Here is a 22,811-nt window from a genome sequence, read left to right on the forward strand (position 1 = left end):
AATATGGGTAACTGGTGTTCCATGCCAGAGGTCAACGCCTTGCTGGTCAGATCCAACCACAAGCTAACCACCCTAGACATCCATATCCCACCCCCCATTAAGGAAACCACCATCAAAAACTAATCCAAAGCCAATGTCATGCTTTTTAAGACAGAAGTGGCAAACTTCACGACACCCACACAGACAGAAAATAGAGGTATGACTGCTGAATCTTACACAAATGCACTGTATAAGCACATACATGAGTGCATGGATCATGCCATCCCAAACAGAACCAAGACACTATCCTCCAAAAAAAGGAAGCCAATCTGGTGGTCCCCTGCCATAAACAAACTCTACAACAGAAGGAAGAAGCTGTTGCAAAAAAAAGAGTAAAATCCCAAGATTGGAAGAACTCCCTGGTCAGCCTCAGCAAGAAGTTGAGATCCCGCATAAAATCCTCCAAAGCCAGTTTTGAAAATAAAATCACCACTGATTCCAAAGACAACCACAAAGCATTCTACAGCTATGTCAAGAATCTCAATGGCAACACTCAGATCTGCTCTGAGCTGCAGCACAATGGCACTAAATACACAGAACCAACCAATATTGCCAATATCCTGGCAGATAGGTTCAGTGCTAACTTTACCCCCCCCCCCTCACCCTCCAAAGGGCCCAGCTTAATACTGGAAGAATGCAAAGCCCCTGTAATCATGATGAACAAGTAAAGACCACACTCTCCAAAGCCAAGAACACAGCATCCATGGGACCAGACAACATCCCAGGCTGCGTACTGCACAAACTACAAAACAAACTGTCACCCCACCTAAGTACCATGTTCAATCATAGCCTCACCTCAGGCTATGTGCCTACTGAATGGCGCACAGCAACTGTTATCCCACTCCACAAAGGGGGTGCCACCATGGACCCCGGAAACTACTATCCCATTAGCCTGACGAGTCTGGTCTGCAAGGCCATGGAATGCATCATCTTGGAGCTTATAAACAAAGACACAGGTAACCTCCAAACCCTGGACCTCACTCAGTTTGGGTTTGTAAAAGGAAGATCATGTCTACTAAACCTGATTGACTTCTTTGAAGCAGTCAATAGAGCCGTAGATGAGCACAAGGTAGTGCACACAGCCTATCTTGACCTCGCCAAGGCTTTCGATACCATCCCCCACCCTGGAATTATAGATAAACTCACTAAACTGGGCGTAAATTCCCTATGTCACAAGATGGTTGACCAACTGGCTCACTGACCGAACCCACACAGTAAAAGTAGCCAACTCCAAGTCCGACTTCAGACTAGTGACGAGTTGAGCACCACAGGGTTCGGTCCTGGGTCCTCTCCTGTTCGGCATCTACTTCTCTGAAGTGCAACACAACACAACACAGAAGCTCTTTGGCTAACAAAGTTCGCAGATCACTGCAAACTGGGAGCCATAACAGAATCACCTAATGATGTAGACATTCTACAAAAGGGCCTCAAAGAGACAGATGCTTGGTGTCAAAGTCATGGGCTCAAGCTCAATGTGAAGAAGTGCAGTGTCATCCCCTTTGGGAAAAACTTGGTACCCATGAACTACCATATAGGCAATAGCTCACTAAACACTGAAAGTGTGATAAGAGACCTCAGGACACAGGTGGACAGTAGTCTCTCCTTTGATAACCACATCGCCACAGTAGTCAGGAAATCCTTGGTCATTGTGCCTCTCTACTCATCCATCATCAGACCCATTATAAAGTACAATGCCCCATTTGGCATGCATCTCACAAGACACCTACAACAATTGGAAAGGCCACAGAAATACCTCACTAAGAGGATTACCGGCCTCAAACAGATGCCATACACAGACCATCTCAAAAAACTCCCGCTCTACTCCGTCGCATATCACCTACTCAAAGGCGATCTCTGCCTAACATACAAAGCTATGTCAAAACCCAGAACTGCTGGAAATGCTACACTTAAAGAAATCTCAGTCTCTCCATGCCACACACTCCAGAGACCAAAACCTTGTCATCACAATAAACAGAACATACTGGAGGGATAGATTCCTGTCCCAGGGACTTCCCATACTCTGGAACAAACTACCCATTCATGTCAAGCAAAGCTCCTTATTGGCCCTCTAAGAAAAACCTTGACGACTGGATGGGAAATTGAAAATTCACCCCGGGGATCACTTCTGCGGCACTGCTTGACAGGGGCACAGGAAAATCATTTTCTTGGGTGGCGAAAGCCAGGGAACCTTTTTGGCTAGGCTTATATAGGCCCCAAGGCCGATAGCCTAGTAGCTGCCTATGAACCTATGAATAACCTGAGGGATGAGATGGGATTTGGTCTTTTGGTGGGAAGAGGGATACCTTCTGGGAAAGGCTTTTCCTGCCAAGTCATGAAATATCCTTTTTCCACAACTGATAAAACCCATTTGTCTGAGGTGATTTGTTGCCACAGGGTAAGAGAGTGAGAGATGTGGGCAGTAAGGGGAAGGAGGTAAGGGAGGTTTTGACAGTCATGCATTGTTAGGCCCACCAGGAAAGGGTGGCCTTTGATTAGTTTGAGAAGTGCTAAGTCTGGTAGAGGAAGGTTTCCTGATGGCTTTTCTGGATTTGGAAGTAGGAGGTGCAGAGGCCTTTCTGACAAAACTTGGTTTGGCAGGATAGTTTCTGTGACACTTCGGCACTGGTGAGACAAAGAGGTGCTTAGGTCCTGCAGATACTTGCTCTTCACCTGCAGGTTTTTAAACAATTCTGTTGATTGTTTTCCAAAGAGGAACTTATTGTCAAGAAGGGCATCCATAACTTTGTTTTTGAAGTCATATGGCAGTGGCTGTAGCCTGAACCAGGAGTACCTTTGAAGGATGCATCTGCAGCATCATAGCTGCATTTAATGGAGTGTGTAGCGACTCGAGCAGCTACAGAAAGTTTACAGGTAACTTGTGGTTTGGTGGGAGAATCTGGGAGGGAGGACACCAGAGTCATGGCTTGTACAACTGGGTCTAAAGCGTATTTTACCATACAAGTTTGGTAATTAATGGCTCTAAAGGCCAAGGTTGAAGAAATATAAATTTTCTTTCCTAACCTCTCCACTTTGCTATCTTTATCTGATGGCAGTAGGGAAGAAGAGGGTAGGTTTCTGGATTGTTTGTCAGCTGAGACAGCAATAACTGCTGGTTCTGCCATGGGAGGCTTAAGGAATTTGAAATCATCAGGAACTTTATAGAACCTGTCTGATCTTTTAGAGGCATGTGGCTGAGACTCTGGAGTCTTGGAAGCTGAGGTAAAAGCGTCCAAATAGGCTGGAATTACTGGAGGGAATGGCTGAGGATTCCATCTGCAGAAGCTCATAATACCTCTTCTCTACTTCTGTCATTTGTGTGGAATCCCATTTAAAGTATTCCCTCATTTTGGAAATAGTTTCCCCAAAGGTGATCTCCTCAGGTGGGAAATTGCCTTCCAGTGAATCCTCATCTGGAGAACAGTATTCCATGGGAGAAGCCAGCTGTGAGGCATAGGCAGGGGACTCATCAAAAGAAGAAGAATCTTCATCATGGGTCTGTGGATGTGGCAATGGGCCAGTAGAAACAGGCCTGGGGCTCAAGTTTGGAAGAGCAGCAGGAGTCTGAGGAAGTAGGCCTAAGGGCCAAGAAGGCCTGAGAGAGGGAGATTGGGAAAATACCTGCCAATCAGGCAAATCTGATGGAGACAGATGTTTAGACTTCTGTTGCCTTTTCAGAGAATGAGTCTTAGGTCCAGGCTGAGTAGGTGAAGGCCTAGTGTCCGTCAGCCTAGGACTAGAAGCACCTTCCTCAGGGATGGATGGTAACACTAGCCATTTGAGCGAACCTGGTCCCCCCCCCCCCGACATCGGAGGCAGACTTTGCTGGAACCTCAGCGAATGTGCAGGCTGGAGAAACTAAGCTGGCATCTGAAGCAGTACCCTCTGAAGTTGTCAAGCCAATTGGATGTACCTCAGCCCCTAAACCGGCAATTGTTAGGACGTCCGTACTCTGAGGCATAGTTGCTGTATATGGCCTAACTACTTTGGCCCTCTTTTTCAGCAGTTCTGCCAAGATGGCTGGTTCTGATTCCATACCTAAGGCAAGGTGTTTGAGTCATTGGTTCTCAACAGAAAGCTTTAGGGCTGCGAGAAGGCTGCACAGGGTTTTTGGAACAAAAGACTGGCAGATAGTGCACATTTTGTAGTCATGGGAAGGCCCTAAGCAGAGGTTGTGGCTGTCTTTGTGCAAAATTTGTCGACTGCACTTAGATTTTCCATTCCTGGATGGCATGGACAGAATCAGCTAAGGGAAGAATATACAGCAATCTAAGCTAGCAGAGATAAGAGAAAAATTCCCCAGTGGGATACTTATCTTTTCAAGAATCACTTGCACAGAGCAGAATGAGTGAGTTGACGTTCGACTGGAGGCACAGAAGCTCTGAGGTCTGTGCATGCAGATGTCACATTTATGGCCCACGGTTTATGGTCCCTGCATGTGACATCTCGTGCACCATACAGCAGCCAGGCTAAGCTTTTGTATATGAGCCGAACATTTGGGTCGCCTCAGGTGGAGGATCCCTCATGTTAGAATACTGCAACATGAGAATAGAAGGACAGCTAATGGTTTTGCCTCAGTACTGGGAATCCTCCTTTTTGGCACATAATTTTCATTCTTCAGACCAGGAAGCATGTGTAAACTAAGTCTGCAGATGACTGGGTATTACTGTCAAATCTTCCTCTGATGTCTATTCATTACAGCAGGAACAAACCACCATAAACAAGTGGTGTACAGAAAAAAGGCTAAACTAAACTAAATGTGAAAAAGTACAGTGTTGCCAAATTTTGTAAACTCCTCTCTTCCTCAACACACATAATAGCCAATATCCCATTCCAAAATGACAATATAGTTAGGGATCTTGGTTAGTAATTACCTATTCTTCAATCAACATACAGCAATAGCAACGGTAGTCAGAAAATCCATTTAGTATGACTAATATCTAAAGGCATTTATCCATGTGCATGTCAGGATGGCAGAGTGGCCCAAGGCAGCAGACTCAAGGATTAATCTCCTACCACAGTTCATGGAAATTCTGGTCTCAGCATGGAGGCATGGGTTCAAATCCCACTTCTGATGAACCTATGTCAAAAGAAGATATATATTATTCCTCTGTATGAGGAATTAGACCAAATTAATATAACTCCCCATCAGGATGTACCTTCATAGGCACATTAAGCAACTGGAAAGGCCTCAGTTTCTTAACCAAAATTTATTTTGGCCTAAAGTCCCACACCTACCAGGAAAGGCTTACAGCACTATCCTTTTATTCGCTTTGTATTCTGCATCTTCACTACTCAAACAACTTTACTAATACCAGAACTAGGGAATTAAATCTCCGCTTCCTCATAGATAACACATGCTAGACAGATAAATTACCCAAAACCTATCCTGCATCTGCAACATACTCCCTGTGCAAGAAAAACAAACACCATCATCCTTCAAAATTAAACTAGATGACTGGAAAGGTATCCATAAATTAACTCCAGGATTGACTTATTTTATCCTTTTTGAGAAAATGGTACAACATACAAGGCGTAAATGGTCTTGTGACTCAGTTGCCATGCGTTTCCTATGATCCTATGATGGGTCCCTATCAGTTGACTTGAATTCATACGATCGGGTTTTTGAAAACTCAAAGCTTTTGAATGGAGATCACGGTACAGTGAGGATCGGGACATTTACCGTTTTCCTAACTGTAGTGCGATCTCAAAGTTGGTGCTTGCCCCCCTGCAAAAATGTAAAAAAAAAGTATAGTTTTTTTTTTTGTTTGTTTTTTTTTTTTGATGTTCGGGTTTCCGGAAACTTGATCATATGGTCTTGACCATATGAAAATTTGATCATATGGTCTTGACCATATGAATTTTGAGTTCCTGAAAATTATCATTTGACATAGACCCCCTGTGATATGTACTCTCATCTTCTTAGCAGTCTACCAAAGGGAACATATGTAAAATTAACTGTAAGGGCAAAATAGGGCACCACTGGGCTATAGTGACAATGAATTGGATCATTAATAATAAACCTACAAGTATTTGTACTATGTTAGACAAGTGATCCATACAAGTACAATATAAGCATCCAGAGCAACCTTCAATCTCAGTAACAGATTATTTAACCTTGAACTTGTTAGATGTCTTGACATGTTCAGTTATTTTTTTTTTCACTATTTCATAAAATTATTAAAAGGTTGACATAAAAAGGGAGGAAAAGTGCTTACTGCATTTTTATATTTTGCATCTAATACAAAAATGTTCAAAAGGTTCACAGGAAAACTACAATTGTTATACTTTCTCACAGTAAAGAAATATCTTAGCTGTAACTTTCTAACCAACCTCCAAAGATCTAATGTTCCATTCAAGGCCATACCTGATGCTGGAAGAGTCTTAAAAACTCTCTCAAGCGGTCAACATAAATTCTGTCAAACCCATACAAAGACAGTAGCAGTTACTTTATTATTTAGGGCAGCAGGCCCCCACCACCGGGCTGTGGATCATCTGGTACTGGGCCACCATGCACGGAGTGAAATGAAAAAGTGTGTGTATGTGAGTGTGTTTGTGTATGTGAATGCATGAAAGCAGAATGTATGTGTGTGTGAAAGACGACGACACTGCATGAGGTAGCGTGTGTAGCGAGATCGATCGAGTATTATTTTACACTCGCTAAGCAGTGCTTTTGCTGTTTAGCAAGTGTAAAATAAAAGTCAAGGAAATCGAAAAAAGTGTAAGTGTGTGTGTGTGTGTGTGTGTGTGTGCGTGTGTGAGTGAATGCATGCATGAAAGTAGAAGAATCCATGTGTGTGTGTGTTTCTGTCTGTGTGAGTGAATGTGTTCATGAAAGGAAGAGAGACTGCATTTGAGAGAGAGAACGATCTTGTGTGAGTGAATGTGTGCATGAATGCAAAAGAGACTGTGTGTGTGTGTGTGTGTGTGTGTGTGTGTGTGTGTGTGTGTGCGTGTGCGTGCGTGTGTGTGTGTGTGTGAGAGAGAGAGAGAGAGTGGAGTGAGTGTGATCCCTGGCTACAGCAGCAATGAGGCTTGTATACCTCTCAACCATACCACTCAACCTCTTGCACAACAAATCTGGACAGAGTCACAAATAGGGACAGATTTTAAAAAATTGCTTTTATAAACATAGAAAGTCAATAAGATTGCCATTAGGTTTACGTACCTCTCGAACATACCACTCAATCTCTCGCACAACAAATCTGGACATACTTCTCAACCCCTTAGAGCAAGAAATCTGGACAAAGACAAAAATAATGGGGGGCAAATGCCCTAAAATAGGCACACTTCTAAGTACTGCTCTTACAACTTAGAAAGTAGAGATAATAGGTTTTGCATTAGCATGTATTTTCTGAAGGGTATGATGTCTGAAACTCAACTATTATTTTCTGACTTCAAACTTTAATGATATGCTAGTGATTTGCCAGAAAACAATTTTATGAGAAACAGACCAAAAATATGAGGCAAAAATCTGGACATTCTGTGAAAATCAGTTGAGAGGTATGCTAGACAGAGCCAAATAATAGTAACAGATTTTAAATATTGCTCTTATAAACTTAGAAAGTCTATAAGTTTGCCATTAGGATTACATACCTCTCAACCATAGTAGATCAGTGTTATGCTGTTAAACAGAATGTATGCTTTTTTTCCCCTGTAATTATTGCCAATTGTTTTTGTGTTGTACTTTGGAGCTTTTCTCCCAGGTCTCGGCTGAAAATGGACTTCTAGTCCAGTCAGGCCTCCCCGGTAAACAAATGTCAAATAAATAAATATTATGCACTTTATTATGCGTGCGCATGATAGTTGGTCTGTGGAAAATTTTCTTACATGAAACCGGTTCTTGAAGACTGCTGATTTAGGGTTCCTGTGTTTAGATAAAAACATGATTGGGTGAAAGGAAGAACATTGACTGTACAATCTCACGGTTAAGAATTGAGTGTGCTGGCATGCCAAAACACCTTGGAAATAATTAATGTTCCTGTATTCTAAGTGTGAGTGTGTGTGTGTGTGTGGGTGGCAGTACTAGGATTACAGCAAGGCTAAGGTGTGTACCTTATTTAGTACTTGGATTACGGAAAGGATTATGGTTAGCACATATGAGTAAGGTGGTATGGGGGAGAGGAATAGGCAAGGGAAACACAAAAAGAAATACAACTATTAATCTGAAGTACACTTTAACAGTAACTAATGCCTGATGAACAATTCATCATTAAGAAGCAAAGTGACATACGTAAATTGCTAAGGGTATATTGGGTACCCACAGTGAAGACTTCTGTGACACATACTTGGCTTGAGTTTCTGTACACTGATTGACAAACTGTATGACAAATACAGAATAATTTCTATATTTGAATAAGTCAAAAATGGAAAGGGAGCTATGCAACTAGTGTCTGTTAGGAAACAGTGATACTAAACACAACTGGGTAATACATCCCTATAAAAATGTTCATTCACTTGAAATGTATAGTATTAATATTATTATTCTAATATTGAAACTAATATCTTGTGAGCACTAGGCCAAGAATTACAAAAATGTGGCATTTGCAGGCTGACAGGATATGACAGACATCCATAGTGAAAACATTGTGGATATTTAGGGTTCAGGTTTCTGAAGAGCGTTGGTACAATTTAATGACTACTATTTACAGTATTTATAGGTTCATAGGTTCATTCTAGGCTATCTGCCCTAGGGCATTTACAAGCCTAGCCAGAGTGTGTTTGGCTTTCGCAACCCATTTTAAATGAATTTTGCTATGCCCTTTTTTGAGGTTAGTATACAGTGCCTCTGTCTAACAGTGACACAGAAGTGATACCCGGAGTAAATCTACGATCTCCCATCCACTCATCAAGATTCCTCTTGAAGAGAGTCAATGAGGGTCTCTGCCTAACCTGGACCGGGATTTTTTTCCAAAGTGAAGGGAGCCTCTGGGTTACGAATCTGTCCCTCCAGCATGTCCTATTTATTTCAGTGCTGAGGTTCAGGTCTCTCAAGCACGTAGCTTGATGGGATTTGGATTTTCTGAGGTGCAGCATGTCTATTAATTCCGGGTTGGTCATGGCTTTATATGTCAGGCACAGATCGCCTCTGAGCAGGCGGTATGCCATTGAGTAGAGCTGGAGTTTCTTTAACCGGGCAGCATATGGCATCTGTTTGAGCCCTTTGATCCTCTTGGTGAGGTACTTTTGGGGTCTTTCCAGTTGCTACAGGTGTCTGGTAAGGTACATCCCCAAAAGGGGCATTGCACTCCATTATGGGCCTGATGAGGGATGAGTAAAGAGGCACGATGACCTCCCCTGATCTAGATGTGAATTCCTTCATGATTAGGTGGGCTATATAAAATGTTTTTCTAACCACTTTGGCCACGTGGTTGTCGAATGAGAGATTGCTATCAACTTGGGTCCCCAGGTCCCTAATTACTTCTTCCGTACTTAATGGATTATCATCTATGTGGTAATTTGTGGGCACTTTGTTTTTGCCGAAGGGGATGACTATACACTTTTTGGCATTTAGCTTGAGGCCATGGCTCTGGCACCAGTTGTCTGTTTCTATGAGGCCCTTTTGTAGGATGCTTGTGTTGGCTGGAGAGTCGATTATGGCGCCCAGTTTGCAGTCACCTGCGAACTTGGTCAGCCACAGTCCTTCCGTGTTGGCCTGTACCTCCAAGAAATATATACCGAACGAGAGGTCCCAGGACTGAGCCTTGTGGGACACCACTTATAATTGGTTTGGAGTCTGACATGGCTCCAGCAATTCTAACCATGTGGGTTCTGTCCTTGAGCCAGTTGGCAACCCATCTAGTGACATAGGGGTTTATATTTAAGCTGGTGAGCTTATCTATAATGCCCGAGTGGGGTATTGTATCGTAGGCTTTTGCGAGGTCCAGGTAGGCTGTGTGGACCACCTTCCCCTCGTCAATGGCCTTGGTGACTGTTTCAAAGAAATCAACCAGGTTTAAGAGGCAGGATCTGCCCTTAACAAAGCCGAACTGGGTAGGATCCAGTGTCTGTAGGTCCCCAATATCTTTATTTATGAGGTCCATGATGATCCTTTCCATAGCTTTGCAGACCAAGCTAGTCAGGCTTATGGAGCGATAGTTTCCAGGATCCGTTGAGGCACCACCTTTGTGGAGAGGGACCACTGTTGCTGTACGCCACTCTTTGGGTACATATCCTGTAGTAAGGCTGAGATTGAACAGTAGTTTTATGTTTGGGTTTAGTTATTCTTGGAATTCATGTAGGACGCAGCCCAGGACACCATCTGGTCCCATTGATGCTGTGTTTTTTGCTTTGGAGAGGGCGGCTCTTACCCGAGCATCTGAGATGTCAGGGGGGCAGCACTCTGCTGGAATAGATATTTGCCCTTTTGGTGGGGAAGTGGGGGAGAGGTTTGCGCTGAACCTGTCAGCTAGGATGTTGGCAATGACTGTGGGTTCGGTGTATTTTTTGTCATTTTGGACTAATTCTGAGCATATCTGGGAATTCCCACCCAGGTTCCTAACAAAACTAAAGAAAGCCTTGTGATTATCCTTAGTGTCCTGTGCAATTTTTCTCTCGAAGCTGGCCTTAGACGATTTTATGAGTGCCTGTAGTTTTTTGCTAATACTGATCAGAGATGCGTTCCCTTTTTGGGATTTTGCTCTATCATGTAGTAGCCTCCTCCTTCTATTGTATAGTTTGTTTATGGCTGGGGTCCACCAGACAGGACGCCTGCCTTTGGAGGATTGGGTCTTGGCTTTGTTTGGGATTGCATGATCCATGCATTCCTGAAGGTGTTCATAGAATGCGTTTATAAAGGATTCTGCAGTCTGGGCCATATTTTCCACAGGCCCAGGGGCTTTGAAGGATTCCACCTCGGTTTTGAGGAGTGCGAAATTTGCTTTAGAGAAGTTTTTCACTGTGGTTTTCTGGGCAGGGGCTGGGGTCAGAATGTGAATATCTAGTGAGATTAGTTTATGGTCTGATCTTACCAGTGAGGGATACACTTCTGGTCTGGAGCATAGAGTCCCCATGTTGGTGATGATCAGGTCCAGTATGTTTTCCCCTCTTGTGGGAGTGGTAACAAGTTGTTCCATAGCATTTGAGTTTATAAATTCTAGGAACCTTTGGGCTAGGGTGTTGGAGCTAGAGTAATGCTCCCAGTCTATGTTTGGGTAGTTGAAGTCACCCAATATAATGGTGTTTGGAGAGACCTTCATATTTTCCAGTGTTCTCAGGAAGGCTGAGTGGGGTTCCTGGGTTTGGGAGGGTGGTCTGTAGCAGGCTATAAACTGGAAGGCAGTTTTACCCACTGTTAGTTGCACATGGATAGTCTCTGATCCTTCATGCTGTACCACTAACCTGGAGGTGTGGGTATCTTTGACGAATATTGATACTCCCCCTCCTTTTGTGGTTCGGTCCAAGTTTTGGGGCTGAAAAACATGGTATGAGGTATAACCTGGTAGTGCTGGGGTGCTCTCGGGAGCCTTGAACCTGGTTTCTGTTACTGCACAGATATCGATGTTCTCCATGCTAAGGAGAGTTTCGAGTGCGTGCATCTTGAGGTTTAGACTTCTGGCATTGAGCAGCATTACTCTTAGTTTCTTATCCCTTGTGATACCTATGGAGGTGGGTTTGTCTTTTGAGCCTTGCCTAAAAAAGGCACTATGGTGGTGGCAAGAGCCTTTGCCAATATCCGAAAGCCCAGGGGTGACAGGTGCATGCTGTCCCTAGCGAAGCATCATGGCTTGTCGAGCATGTCATCCCAGGCTGACAGGCATTGGATCCCCTTTGAATGACACCAATACTTAAGCCAATTGTTGAAATTGATCATCTTTGTCTTCATATTGTGGCATTATTCTTGGTGAGGGTAAGATGCTACTCAAGGTCAGGGTCATACCGGCCTGGGCTACATGCTCAGAGAGCTCCTCTATGTCTCTTTTCATGTAGTCCAGGGAGGTACATCTCAGGTCATTCACACCAGCATGGACAATGACGGAGTCATATTTGTACTTGCCTTGGAGTGACCTGAGTTGCTTGTGTTATGTGGCGGATCCTAGCGCCCAACAGGCAGCTAACCGTGACCTTCTCCTTGTTCAGCCTGGTGAGTGGGACGTCAGTGTGCCTGACGATAGAGTCACCTATTACAAGTGTAGCAGGTGTGTTGTTTAGCGTTAAGGGCTGTGACCGTTTGGCGCACTGGCTTTTTGAGCTGTGTGTTGCATGTGTTTTGTTTTGGGGTAGCGGTTGCTTGGGTGTCTGCTTTGGAGGTCTCTGTTGCTTAGGCAGATTTTTGTTTAGAGCCTCCGAGTATGTTTTTGTGTGTTTATGTGTTTGGTTTGCTGTTGTGGTAGGTCTATGTGAGACTGGAATTGTAGTGAGTGTGGTTTCCTTCTCCTACTGACTGGTTACGCCAGTACTGAGTTGAGAGAGCTTAGCTTCCAGTTTGGCTATATGGTTGCATCTCTCATGTGTTGGAATTTGTTGGGAGGAGGAGAGGGTTGTCTGTGTACATGAGGCAGTTGTAACACTGCCTCAAGATTCCTAGATTCACCAGCTGGACCGGAGAGGAGATTGACAACTGACCTTTGGACATGCTAGAATAGTAATGGGAATTCCTTTATAGTTGAATAAAGGGCCAATGGGGAACAACATACTCAAGGGGAGTTTGTGAGGGTGTAGTGCTTTTAATTTTTTAGTGCTGACTTACATAATTGCTTTAGTGAGCAAGTGCCAGGCTTTAGAGTAGGAATAGGGTGTTTATTATGAGAACTAGATCAGTTTTAAGGGAAAAAGTGAAGAGCAGACTTTGTGGAGCCGAGAATGGTTTAAACCCAATTAAGCGGCATTGCCCTATGCTGCGCTATGCGCAAAGCCAAGCTAAAGCAGGGTTTATACAGGGGGGACTTGAAAGAGCTAGAAATTGGCCCAAAACGGCCAATAGACTACCAGATTCTTGTGCTGGGAACACTCCTCCAGAGATAGATAGGCTGCTCTAAGCTCCCCACTGCCACTGGTGAACAAAGAAGTCTCCCTTTATCCAAGTAAGGAAATGGGCAATGCAGGAACTTTCCAAAAGTCCAGAATACAGCAAAGCCTATATTTGGACTACTTTAGGTCAGGAAAGACGGGAAACAAGGATAATTTTTTTTTTCTTTTTTGCAACAAACAGCAGGAAAATGCAATAAATATGTAACACAGGCTAGCGCACTTGAGTGTGTAGCCTCAGCAGGTAAATGCAACAAAAAGTGCAGGTGCAAAAACAACTTTAAACAGTTTAAAACAGTTCAAGAATGCAGAAATACTTGCAGTTTAGCTAGATCGGACAGTCGCCCAGGTAGTAGCAGGAAATAAAACATGTTTATCAGGTTAGCACAGTTGCTCTTTTGGCCTCTCTGCTGCTAGCACCACTCTGCAGGACCACGAGGAGCTTGGCTGAGTAGTAACAAGCGCAAAAACCATGCCAAAGCGGGTTTTATACAGGGGAACTTGAAAGAGCTAGAAACTGGCCCAAAACGGCCAATAGACTACCAGATTCTTGTGTTGGGAACACTCCTCCAGGGATAGATAGGCTGCTCTAAGCTCCCCACTGCCACTGGTGAACAAAGAAGCCCCCCCTTTATCCAAGAAAGGAAATGGGCAACACAGGAACTTTCCAAAAGTCCAGAATACAGCAACACCTGTATTTGGACTACTCTAGAGGTCAGGAAAGGCTGGAAACAAGGATAATTTTTCTTTGTTTTTCTTTCTTTTTTTGCAACAAACAGCAGGAAAATGCAATAAATATGTAACACAGGCTAGCGCACTTGAGTGTGTAGCCTCAACAGATAAATGCAACAAACAGGTCAAACTTTAAATTTCAAGCGCAAAAGCGCGCTAAAGCTGGCTTTAAAGCAGGGGGTTAGAAGAGATAGGAAATGGCCCAAAACGGCCAATAAGCTACAGGTCACTGGGCTGGAACCACTCCTCAAGGGACAGATAGGCTACTCAGAGCTCCCCACTCTCACTGGTGAACAAAGAAGATTCCCCCTATCCAAATAAGGATATGGGCAACACAGGAACTATGACACAGCCCAGAGATCAGCAATACCTGAAGACTGCACTATTCTAGTTCAGTAAAGGCGGGAAACAAGGATTTTTTTTTTTTTTTTTTTTTTTACATAGTAGCAGAAATTAGGTACAGAAACACAGTAAATGCTTTAATTCAGCTAGCAAACTTGACTGTGTAGCCTACCAGTTAAACTAAGCAAAAACAAACTTTAAAAGTGCAAAAAAACTCAGAAATACAGGCAGGAATGCAATAAAACAACTTTGCATAGCTTATTTAGTTAAAGAAACAGAGAAGTCTATATATACATAAAAGCAGCTAAAACACACAAACACTTCAGATGCAGTGCAACCTAGAGCACTTGAGTTGTAGCAATATTAAGGCAATTACAGTTATAATAAATGCTCTGAAATATACTCTATATATATATATTTTTTTTTTCTTTTTTCCCTTTTTTTTGAAAGGGAAAAAGGAGAAACAGAAGGCCTTATCAAATGTTCTCTCTGTATTAGGTAGAATGAGCTAATGACACTAGACTGGGAGGAGTGTCACAGATCAGATTTACAGTAGGGGCGGGCAACTGCAAAGCCGCCAAGTATAAGAGCAAGACACCAATTGGGAGGGAGGGGACAGACAGTAAGCATTACAGAAAACAAATGAAAGTTTTTAAACAGATAAAGATTTGTAAAGATACAGAATGCTTTTAACTGCAGACAAATCAGTTACTTGTGTAGATTTAATAGCAATAAAATACACTCGAAGACTAAAAAGCAGAAAATAAAAGTGCTATATATTTCCTGGCATTGTAGTCCTAGCCTTGGTGGGCAGAGATCTGTGACACAGAATTTATTCTGTCCATGCAGACCTGCCTGACCCATCAATTTTTGTATTAACTGCCCCCTTCCATTGTACTTTTCACAATGTCTGTGTGGCATAACACCACACTCACTTGCTAACCGTCTTGGGCCATGGCCATGATACACATCTTTCTCCCAATATAGCCAAGTATTTCTGTATTGTTCCATTTAATAGTATACCATATCCTGCTTCTGCAGAGCCACATCTTTCTGTATGATCAGATCTGCTACAGTCCTGTGCCACCATGGTGTGACACTTTCTTCTGCATCCCCAGATCTACTACTGTTGCAAGGTGAAACACTTGCAATCAATGCAAGAAACTAAAAAGATAATCTGGCAAATCTAGAGAGGTTAATAATGATCTACAGATCTTAAGTTACCCCAAAACTAAACACATTAGCCTATCAACAATTAAGATTATATGGCACTTTATATACCCAAGATGTAAAAAAGTGGGTCTACATGAATAAATTTTAATGGTATCTTACAGCTTCCCCCTAAGGGTTCAAACTGGTAGTGGTAAGGTCTGTAGGACAATGGCCGAAATCTTTCTTCTCCACAGAGCCGGCTAGCTTTGGGGTCACTGTACATTATGGTAATTAATTTTTCCCTTCCGTACAATTCATTCAGCTTTAAGCTCACCATTATAAAAGGGGCAGTAAATACTGCACATCTGCATACACTAATAGGAAGGACTCTTGAAAGAAAAAGGGAATGACAACTACAATTCAAAACGGTAGAATAAAATGCTCAACTACCATTCTTCTTGGTATTTAATTTTAACTGCATCTATATATTACTGCATGACATTTCTCCACTAAGACTTGCTCTGAGTGTTTTTCCCCTGCTTCTATGCATCTATATTAAATAAGCAAACTCTTATTCATTCATTCAAAAAAAAAAAAAAAACTTAAAACAGTATTTAATGTGGGGGGGCTTTGCCCCCCACACCCCCCCTACTTAAATATACCAACTCCGAGATCGCACCACAGTGGAGGAAACGGCAAACTCCCGAAACCAGCCCAGCAATTTCTTGCCCTGAGAAGAAATTCACTGTTCCGGGTGTTCGGGATTTTCAACGTTTGCTGAAATAGGGTAGATGAATCAGCGTTCGCTTTTTTAATTGTTCGCTGATTCAATATAGACCCGCTTCTATACCTTTCTCATTGCCTAAAATCATCAGTCTGTTGTCATGAGTGCAACTACTATGATGTCACAGTCACTACAAAACCACCTCAGGTAAGCAGGGAAGGCAACAGAATGGACGAGATCATCAAGACTATATTGCTTAAGGTATCCAGGCTCAGCAATAAATATCAATACAAAAAAAACATCTCCTGGCATATAGAACAAAATGAACAGTGTCTAAGACTAGTTGCTGAAATGTGCCAAAAAGAGTCAATATCTTTTAATGTGTCCAAACAACGATAACATCTGAAAAACAAACAAATCAAACAAAATGAGGAGTCCCTTTAGTGCCTCTTTTTTCATACAATTGTATTCCATAAATGACAAGCACTAAGAACAATGCACATATGTAATTTATTATGTTTATATATAATCATAGTAGCCAACCAACTAAAATCATCTTCTGAAGAGAAACAAAGAATCTGTCAGAAGTCAAAGTCTGTGAGATTAGATAAAACCTGAATATGTCAGGAAGGTGATGTATAGCAACTCTATGTATTTTTTTTATATCAGTAGCTCTCATATCATCACTAATCTGAAACAGTTATTTAGAGCAGCTGTACAAGTTCTGCAGTGTGTTCATAAGATTTCAAGTAGTCTATCTTCAGAGAAAATTTGCACTTTTTTTCATTCTTTGTTTATACATGCATTGTGAGTTGCAACTCCCAAACAGGGACTCAAGACAACTTGCATCTTGACATTTTTCAATTTCCTTTTCCATCACAGGCAACAAGGGGGGAAACTGCAGTGAATGAAAAACAGCTGATGGACAAAACAAATTATAAAGCCCCAAAGCAACACAGTACTGACCAACCCCACAACATGAGACTAGACCCTGACCTAAACTCCCTACACCTCTAGCTTTGTATGTATTTGTTCTGCAGATGTCAGTGACATCTGTTGAACAGTGTTTTTCCAAACTTGGCATCTGCAAAACTGTGCGTCTCAAATACAGATTGCCTTAAAACTGAACAGCTTAGTTTCACATGCACTCACGTATTTCTTTATTAATATGTTCTAGGATAACTCACTCTAAATATTAAAATGTAGAGAGGATTAATTTGTCATCTTTCATCAAATGTGTGCAAGGCCACTTGCATACCATGTTTTTTTTGGAAAGATGGCATGTCCATAGACAATCCTCTCTCAAAACACACACAATATGCAGCTGTTTAGGCTGAACATGCTATAGTTTTCTAGTATATTTCTACTTCCAGTTCCACTCTGGTGGATCAGCTGTTAATCTATCTGCAGTGATGCCTGAAAAGTACATACCTGTGTGCCATGCTTCCTTTTTTAATATCTGAAATAATTAGTGGTTCACCAGGTTTCCGACTTCCAGCTGAAACAAAGAAATGTCAGATTACTACACACATTCATGTTATTTTAACCAAACATTTGTTTGCTCCCTGAATCATCTGCATTTTTACTCCTGTACATTTGAACAACTGCATTTGCAATCCTTCCACATATACAAATATTCATTGTGAGCATCACTTAAAATCAAGTCAGCACTATGTAGTAGCATATCAGTGTCCATACCCTCCTGGGGTACAAAAATCCAGAGCAATTCATTAAAAGGTATTTCATCTACATACCATCACTGATAAAAATCCTGCTGTTTTTGATATTTAAATCTGGACTGTGATTAGACTTATGTAAAAGTGCAAGTAAGTCTGGAATTTAATATGGTGCCATTTTAAATGGATTTTTAACACTCACTATCACAAACAATACAAATCACTCACAAATTATACAAGTAACAAATAAGGCGGCAAGACATATTTTTGCTTTTCAAATAACCAAGAGTATTCTGGATAAATATTACCCACTTTTTGTGTGGAACTCAATTTCATAGATGACACTGCCCTGCTGTTTCTAGCAAGGATCGTTCTAACCATTTTATATTAGCAACAGACTTTTTTTCACCTCCACATCTGGCTATTAAAGTTATTAATGCTGCGATTCCTTCACCTTTTCCATTTTCTCAGTATTACATTTAAACAGGTATAACCATGATGCAACAACTCTGGCACACCACACTGAGACTGACATCATCCGTCCTTTGACAAAGTCTGCAGGCAGTATCCTGATTTCTTGTTCTCTTGCATCCAAACTTTTCTGTTATATTTCCTTTTTTTAACATGAAACATCTTTATCATTTATGACATAGGCAATCATACATTTATATAAATAAAAACAAACCATACCAATATATTTTCAGTTACAAACATTAGCTGTGCAGTCATTGTCAAACATTTCATAGCTCACTCAGTTCCTGCTTTCCTCCTCCAAAACATTATGTTCCCACTATTCCCATTTTTTCTGTTTAACTTGCTCCTACCCTTTTCTAAACATCCCACTTCCAGTTCTTTTATCTCTGTTACTATATTCACTACTTCTGGCATGGTTAGATAAGACCATATTTCCATTTTCTAGTAACTGCTTTTTTGGCAGGCACCAGAATTAAACTCAGCAAGATCTTACTATGTCTAGGGAATTCTGATTCTGTATCAGAGCTAAAAAAAATAATTTCCATAAACACTAATTTGCTCATCTAGTATTTCTGACAGAGTAGTCTATAGGGAATGTTTAAAAGACTACTAACTCATTACACTCCCAGAAATATGTTCCCAAGTATTTCTTTCTTCCCCATCACACCTCCAACATTTGCAATCTACCTGTGAAAAATTCTTTGGTGTCTGCTTAGGGTATAAAAATACCTATGAACACACTTCCAAGCAAAAATCCTAAATCATCTAGATTTGCCACATATTTGGGAGCCATATATATCCCCCCAATTGTTTTCTTTTTGTGAATTGCTTATCCAGTCTCTTTTTCCAGTCTTTCTAACCTCCTCTGATGGATTCCTATAGTTATGCTGCATTTTATATGATCTACTAATAACACCCCTTTTTACAGCAGATCAGATGTTGTCATTTACATTTGTTCCTCAACTAATGGGTTTGGATCCAGTCCTCCGACTCGGCCACTTTCTTCAAATTCTAGGATATAACTCTCAAGCTTCTCCCTTAACCATAATACCCCTGACCACTGAATTAGCTCAGATCGGACAGGATTATGATTGCTCAAGCTCCTTTTCTGGTTTTAGTGAGTAAATGGATATTTTCCCAATCCTCTCTCTTTTTTCCTTATATAATTACAATATCTCCCCTACCCTCTTCAAAATTTATCTAACCTCTTTTATTACCATTTTGTAGGTAAACCTTAACTATCATTGTTGATAGTTCATTCCTTCCTTTATCATTGTTGACAGTTCATTCCTTCCTTTACCATCTGTTAAGGTATTTCTCTGCATACCATTGTTGGTAGTTAGGCCTTTTTTTCTGTTGGGAATCTAATAGGAATAACAACTGATGTGATTTCTTTTGCAGGGGAACATTCTATGCCCCTATGTAATAATAGAGATAATCATCCTCTTGGGACCAATGGGGATATCATAGCCACTACAGATACTGTTAGAGAAATACCCTCTGAAATGGTAGTAAGGAGGAAAGTGAATAAAGGGAGTACACCTCAGGGTAGTAATGAATTGGTGAACCACAGAGGGGGTAGTGGTTTAGAAGGAGGATTGCAGTTTAGTGCAACACACCCTTTCACCATAAATTTAGAGAGGAAAGAAGGGAGAACATGGTCTGCCAGCAGGGGCAGACAGAAAAGGAAATTGTCCCCCCAGCAACCTATGAATCGGAATATCAAAAAAATGTGGGAAGGGAGAATGAACACATAGTAGTTAATTTGTCATCATGGACACTTACTGCAGCTGAAGAGGAACTATTGACAAGGGGTCTATCTTTTATCCCCAGCACTAGAAGTAGTTATGAAGAGACACTACGTGATTTTAAATTATTTGTTAGAAACATTTCACTTAAGATTTTCTTTAAGAATACTGATATGATGGACACGATGAATCTTAGGAGACCTAGCACTTTCACCCCTCCACTACATCCATTAATAACAGCCTTCAGCAAATTAGTAGAAGATGACTTATATAAGTTAAATATGAATAGGAAGACACCTAGGTACAGGTCTAATTTATCCTATCAGCAGAGGCGGGCGCTGAATGGTTTGATGTCTGATCCTACTCTAGCTATTAGACCAGCAGATAAGGGAGGTGGGATAGTACTTATGGACATGGAGCGTTATGTTGCTAAGATGAATGATATGTTGTCTAATAATGCTTTTTATATAAGTGTTGAGAATGCGGAAATTGAATCTGTGATATATAGCATTAAATCTAGTCTAGAGGACATTTATAAGAGCAATGTTATTGACAATGAGTTATACTAGTTTTTAGATGTTAAGTCTCCACTAATTCCAATTATACACGGACTTCCAAAGATCCACAAAGTGAGAGATGACCCTCCCTTAAGACCTATTGTGGCGGGTAGAGGCTGGTCTACAGAACCGCTATCTATATATATAGAGAAAGAACTAAGACCATTAGTAGATTCTAACAATTTTATTTTACGTGATACTAAGGAATTTCTGCTAGATTTAAATCATTTCTTTAAGAGCACTATGATAGGGGATGATTACTATTTTGTGACACTGGACATACAGTCCCTTTTTACAGTCATTCCCAATACTAAGGTGATTAGAATGCTTAGTAATTACATCAAAAGGGAAACGATGATGTTGGATAGTAAGATAGAACTGTTGCTGTTGTTTCTTGAAATAGTTCTAGAGTCCAATATTTTTTATTTTGATGGGAGATTCTATTTACTGAAGGATGGCGTAGCTATGGGCACGTCTTGTGCCAATAGCTACGCCAACCTGTTTATGGCCGAATGGGAAAACACTTTTCTATTTCCAATGCAATGCTTTCAAAGGTTTGTTCCATTCTATAGAAGGTTTGTGGACGACCTGTTCCTTTTATGAACTGGTACGTCCACGGAATTGGGCCATTTTGTTCATGAACTTAACTCATGTACCAGCTATCTGAAGTTCACATACGAGCTTTCTCAAGTTAAGATTCCCTTTTTAGATGTATTCGTGGAGCGTTTATCCAATGGGATGGTTAATACAGGTGTCTATAGGAAGGCCTGTCATAAAAATGTGTTGCTGCATAGGTTGAGTATGCATCCAGGATACGTATATGGTAATATAGTTAAGGGACAAGCGATACGTGTCTCTAGATACAATCCCACGGAAACAATTTGTGAAAGAGATGGATGAATTATGTGAGAGATTTATGCAACGTGGTTATTCAACTAGTGATATTTTGAAAGGTACTCGAGATATAGTTACCCTCAAAATGGTAGTGCAGCACCATACTTTACTTATTCATCTGTGGATACAGATGTGGATGTAGTGAGGAGGATGGATAATGACACCATGTATGAGGTGGTTAATACCATAACATACCCATTGTTTTATACCACTGATGTAGGTGCAATTAAAGATATTGTTATGTCACACTGGAGGGTACTATTAGCTGATACTGAGTTAGAGGGGATAGTTGGCGAAACCCCGAGATTTATATACAAAAATAAAAAGAACCTCAAGAGACTTTTGTGTTATCCGAATGACCAAATAGACTTTAGAGTATCTACTGTTTATGGTACTTTTAGATGTGATAGTTGTAACTTTTGTAGATTTGTAAATTTAGACAATGTATTTACACACCCTGTTTCCCATAGAATACATGAGTTCAAGGTATATGGCACTTATTTGTCTACTAATGTGATTTATTTAGCCACTTGTGAAGGGTGCCAAGCATTCTACGTCGGTAAGACGAATAGGATGCTGAAAGACAGGATACGCGAACATTTATATAATATTAGAACAGACACCAGAACCAATGCTTTGGCGAGGCATGTTATGGAAGAGGGTGTGATACATGTTTTTAATTTTCGCATAGTAGAACAGATTATTCCAGGACCTAGGGGAGGGGATATTAGGACACACACTGAGACCAGAGAAGCCACATGGATCATGAGGCTTAGATCAGATAGGACCCCTGGTCTAAATACTATGGTTCCAATTAAACCTTTTTTGAGGACACGTAGATTGCACAAGTGATTATTTTTTGTGTCTGTTCAAGGTGGACCCTGTTCCTATTTATTCACCTCAACATTTTTTGATATTTTTTGATATTGTCCATATTTGTATATATTTAAGTATTTAGAAGGAATTTTTATACATAAGTTTTTTATATATATATTAGTTTTTTATATATATATAAGTTTTTAGATCAACTTGGAGATGTTTCTCTGAGCTTTTATTGTATGTTTGTGATCTACTTATTGATGTTTATAGTATTGTCACTTTAAAATGCAATGTATGCATTTTTTATATGCATTTCCCGCCTTTACTGGCATTTAAGTGCAGCTGCTATTCATTGGTTATGAAGGTCTGAAGAAGCCTTTTGGCAAAAGCGCTTACCTGCTACTTGTTTGGATACTATGCTAATAAAATATGCTTTTAAGGATATCTGACTACGTTGAGAGTATTCCTGGCATCTTTTGAAATGAATGTTGTTCTGGTTTTGGTTCCATGGTTTGCTTCCTTTGTTTCTAATTATCTACATTTTTTATTTTGCTTTCTACAAAGGGGCATTTACTCCACTTTGGCACTCATTGGACTTGTTTATATGTATATATATATATATATATATATATATATATATATATATATATGTATATATATATCTATATATATATATATATATATATATATA

General features: G+C 40.8%; 1 protein-coding gene across 4 annotated transcripts in view; it reads right to left on the bottom strand.

Annotated features, from left to right (window-relative positions):
• Nucleotides 1-22,811, bottom strand: part of GRIP2 (glutamate receptor interacting protein 2) — a 2,580,489-nt gene that overhangs the window by 516,883 nt on the left and 2,040,795 nt on the right. For all 4 annotated transcript variants that reach the window (XM_044078606.1, XM_044078609.1, XM_044078607.1 and 1 more), the window contains one exon: nucleotides 17,384-17,450. In XM_044078606.1, the coding sequence (XP_043934541.1) occupies nucleotides 17,384-17,450 (67 nt within the window). The remainder of the gene's footprint in view (nucleotides 1-17,383; nucleotides 17,451-22,811) is intronic.

The sequence above is a fragment of the Protopterus annectens genome, chromosome 7.part1, assembly GCF_019279795.1.
Source record: "Protopterus annectens isolate FY-2018-M chromosome 7.part1, PAN1.0, whole genome shotgun sequence".
Taxonomy (NCBI): Eukaryota; Metazoa; Chordata; order Ceratodontiformes; family Protopteridae; genus Protopterus; species Protopterus annectens.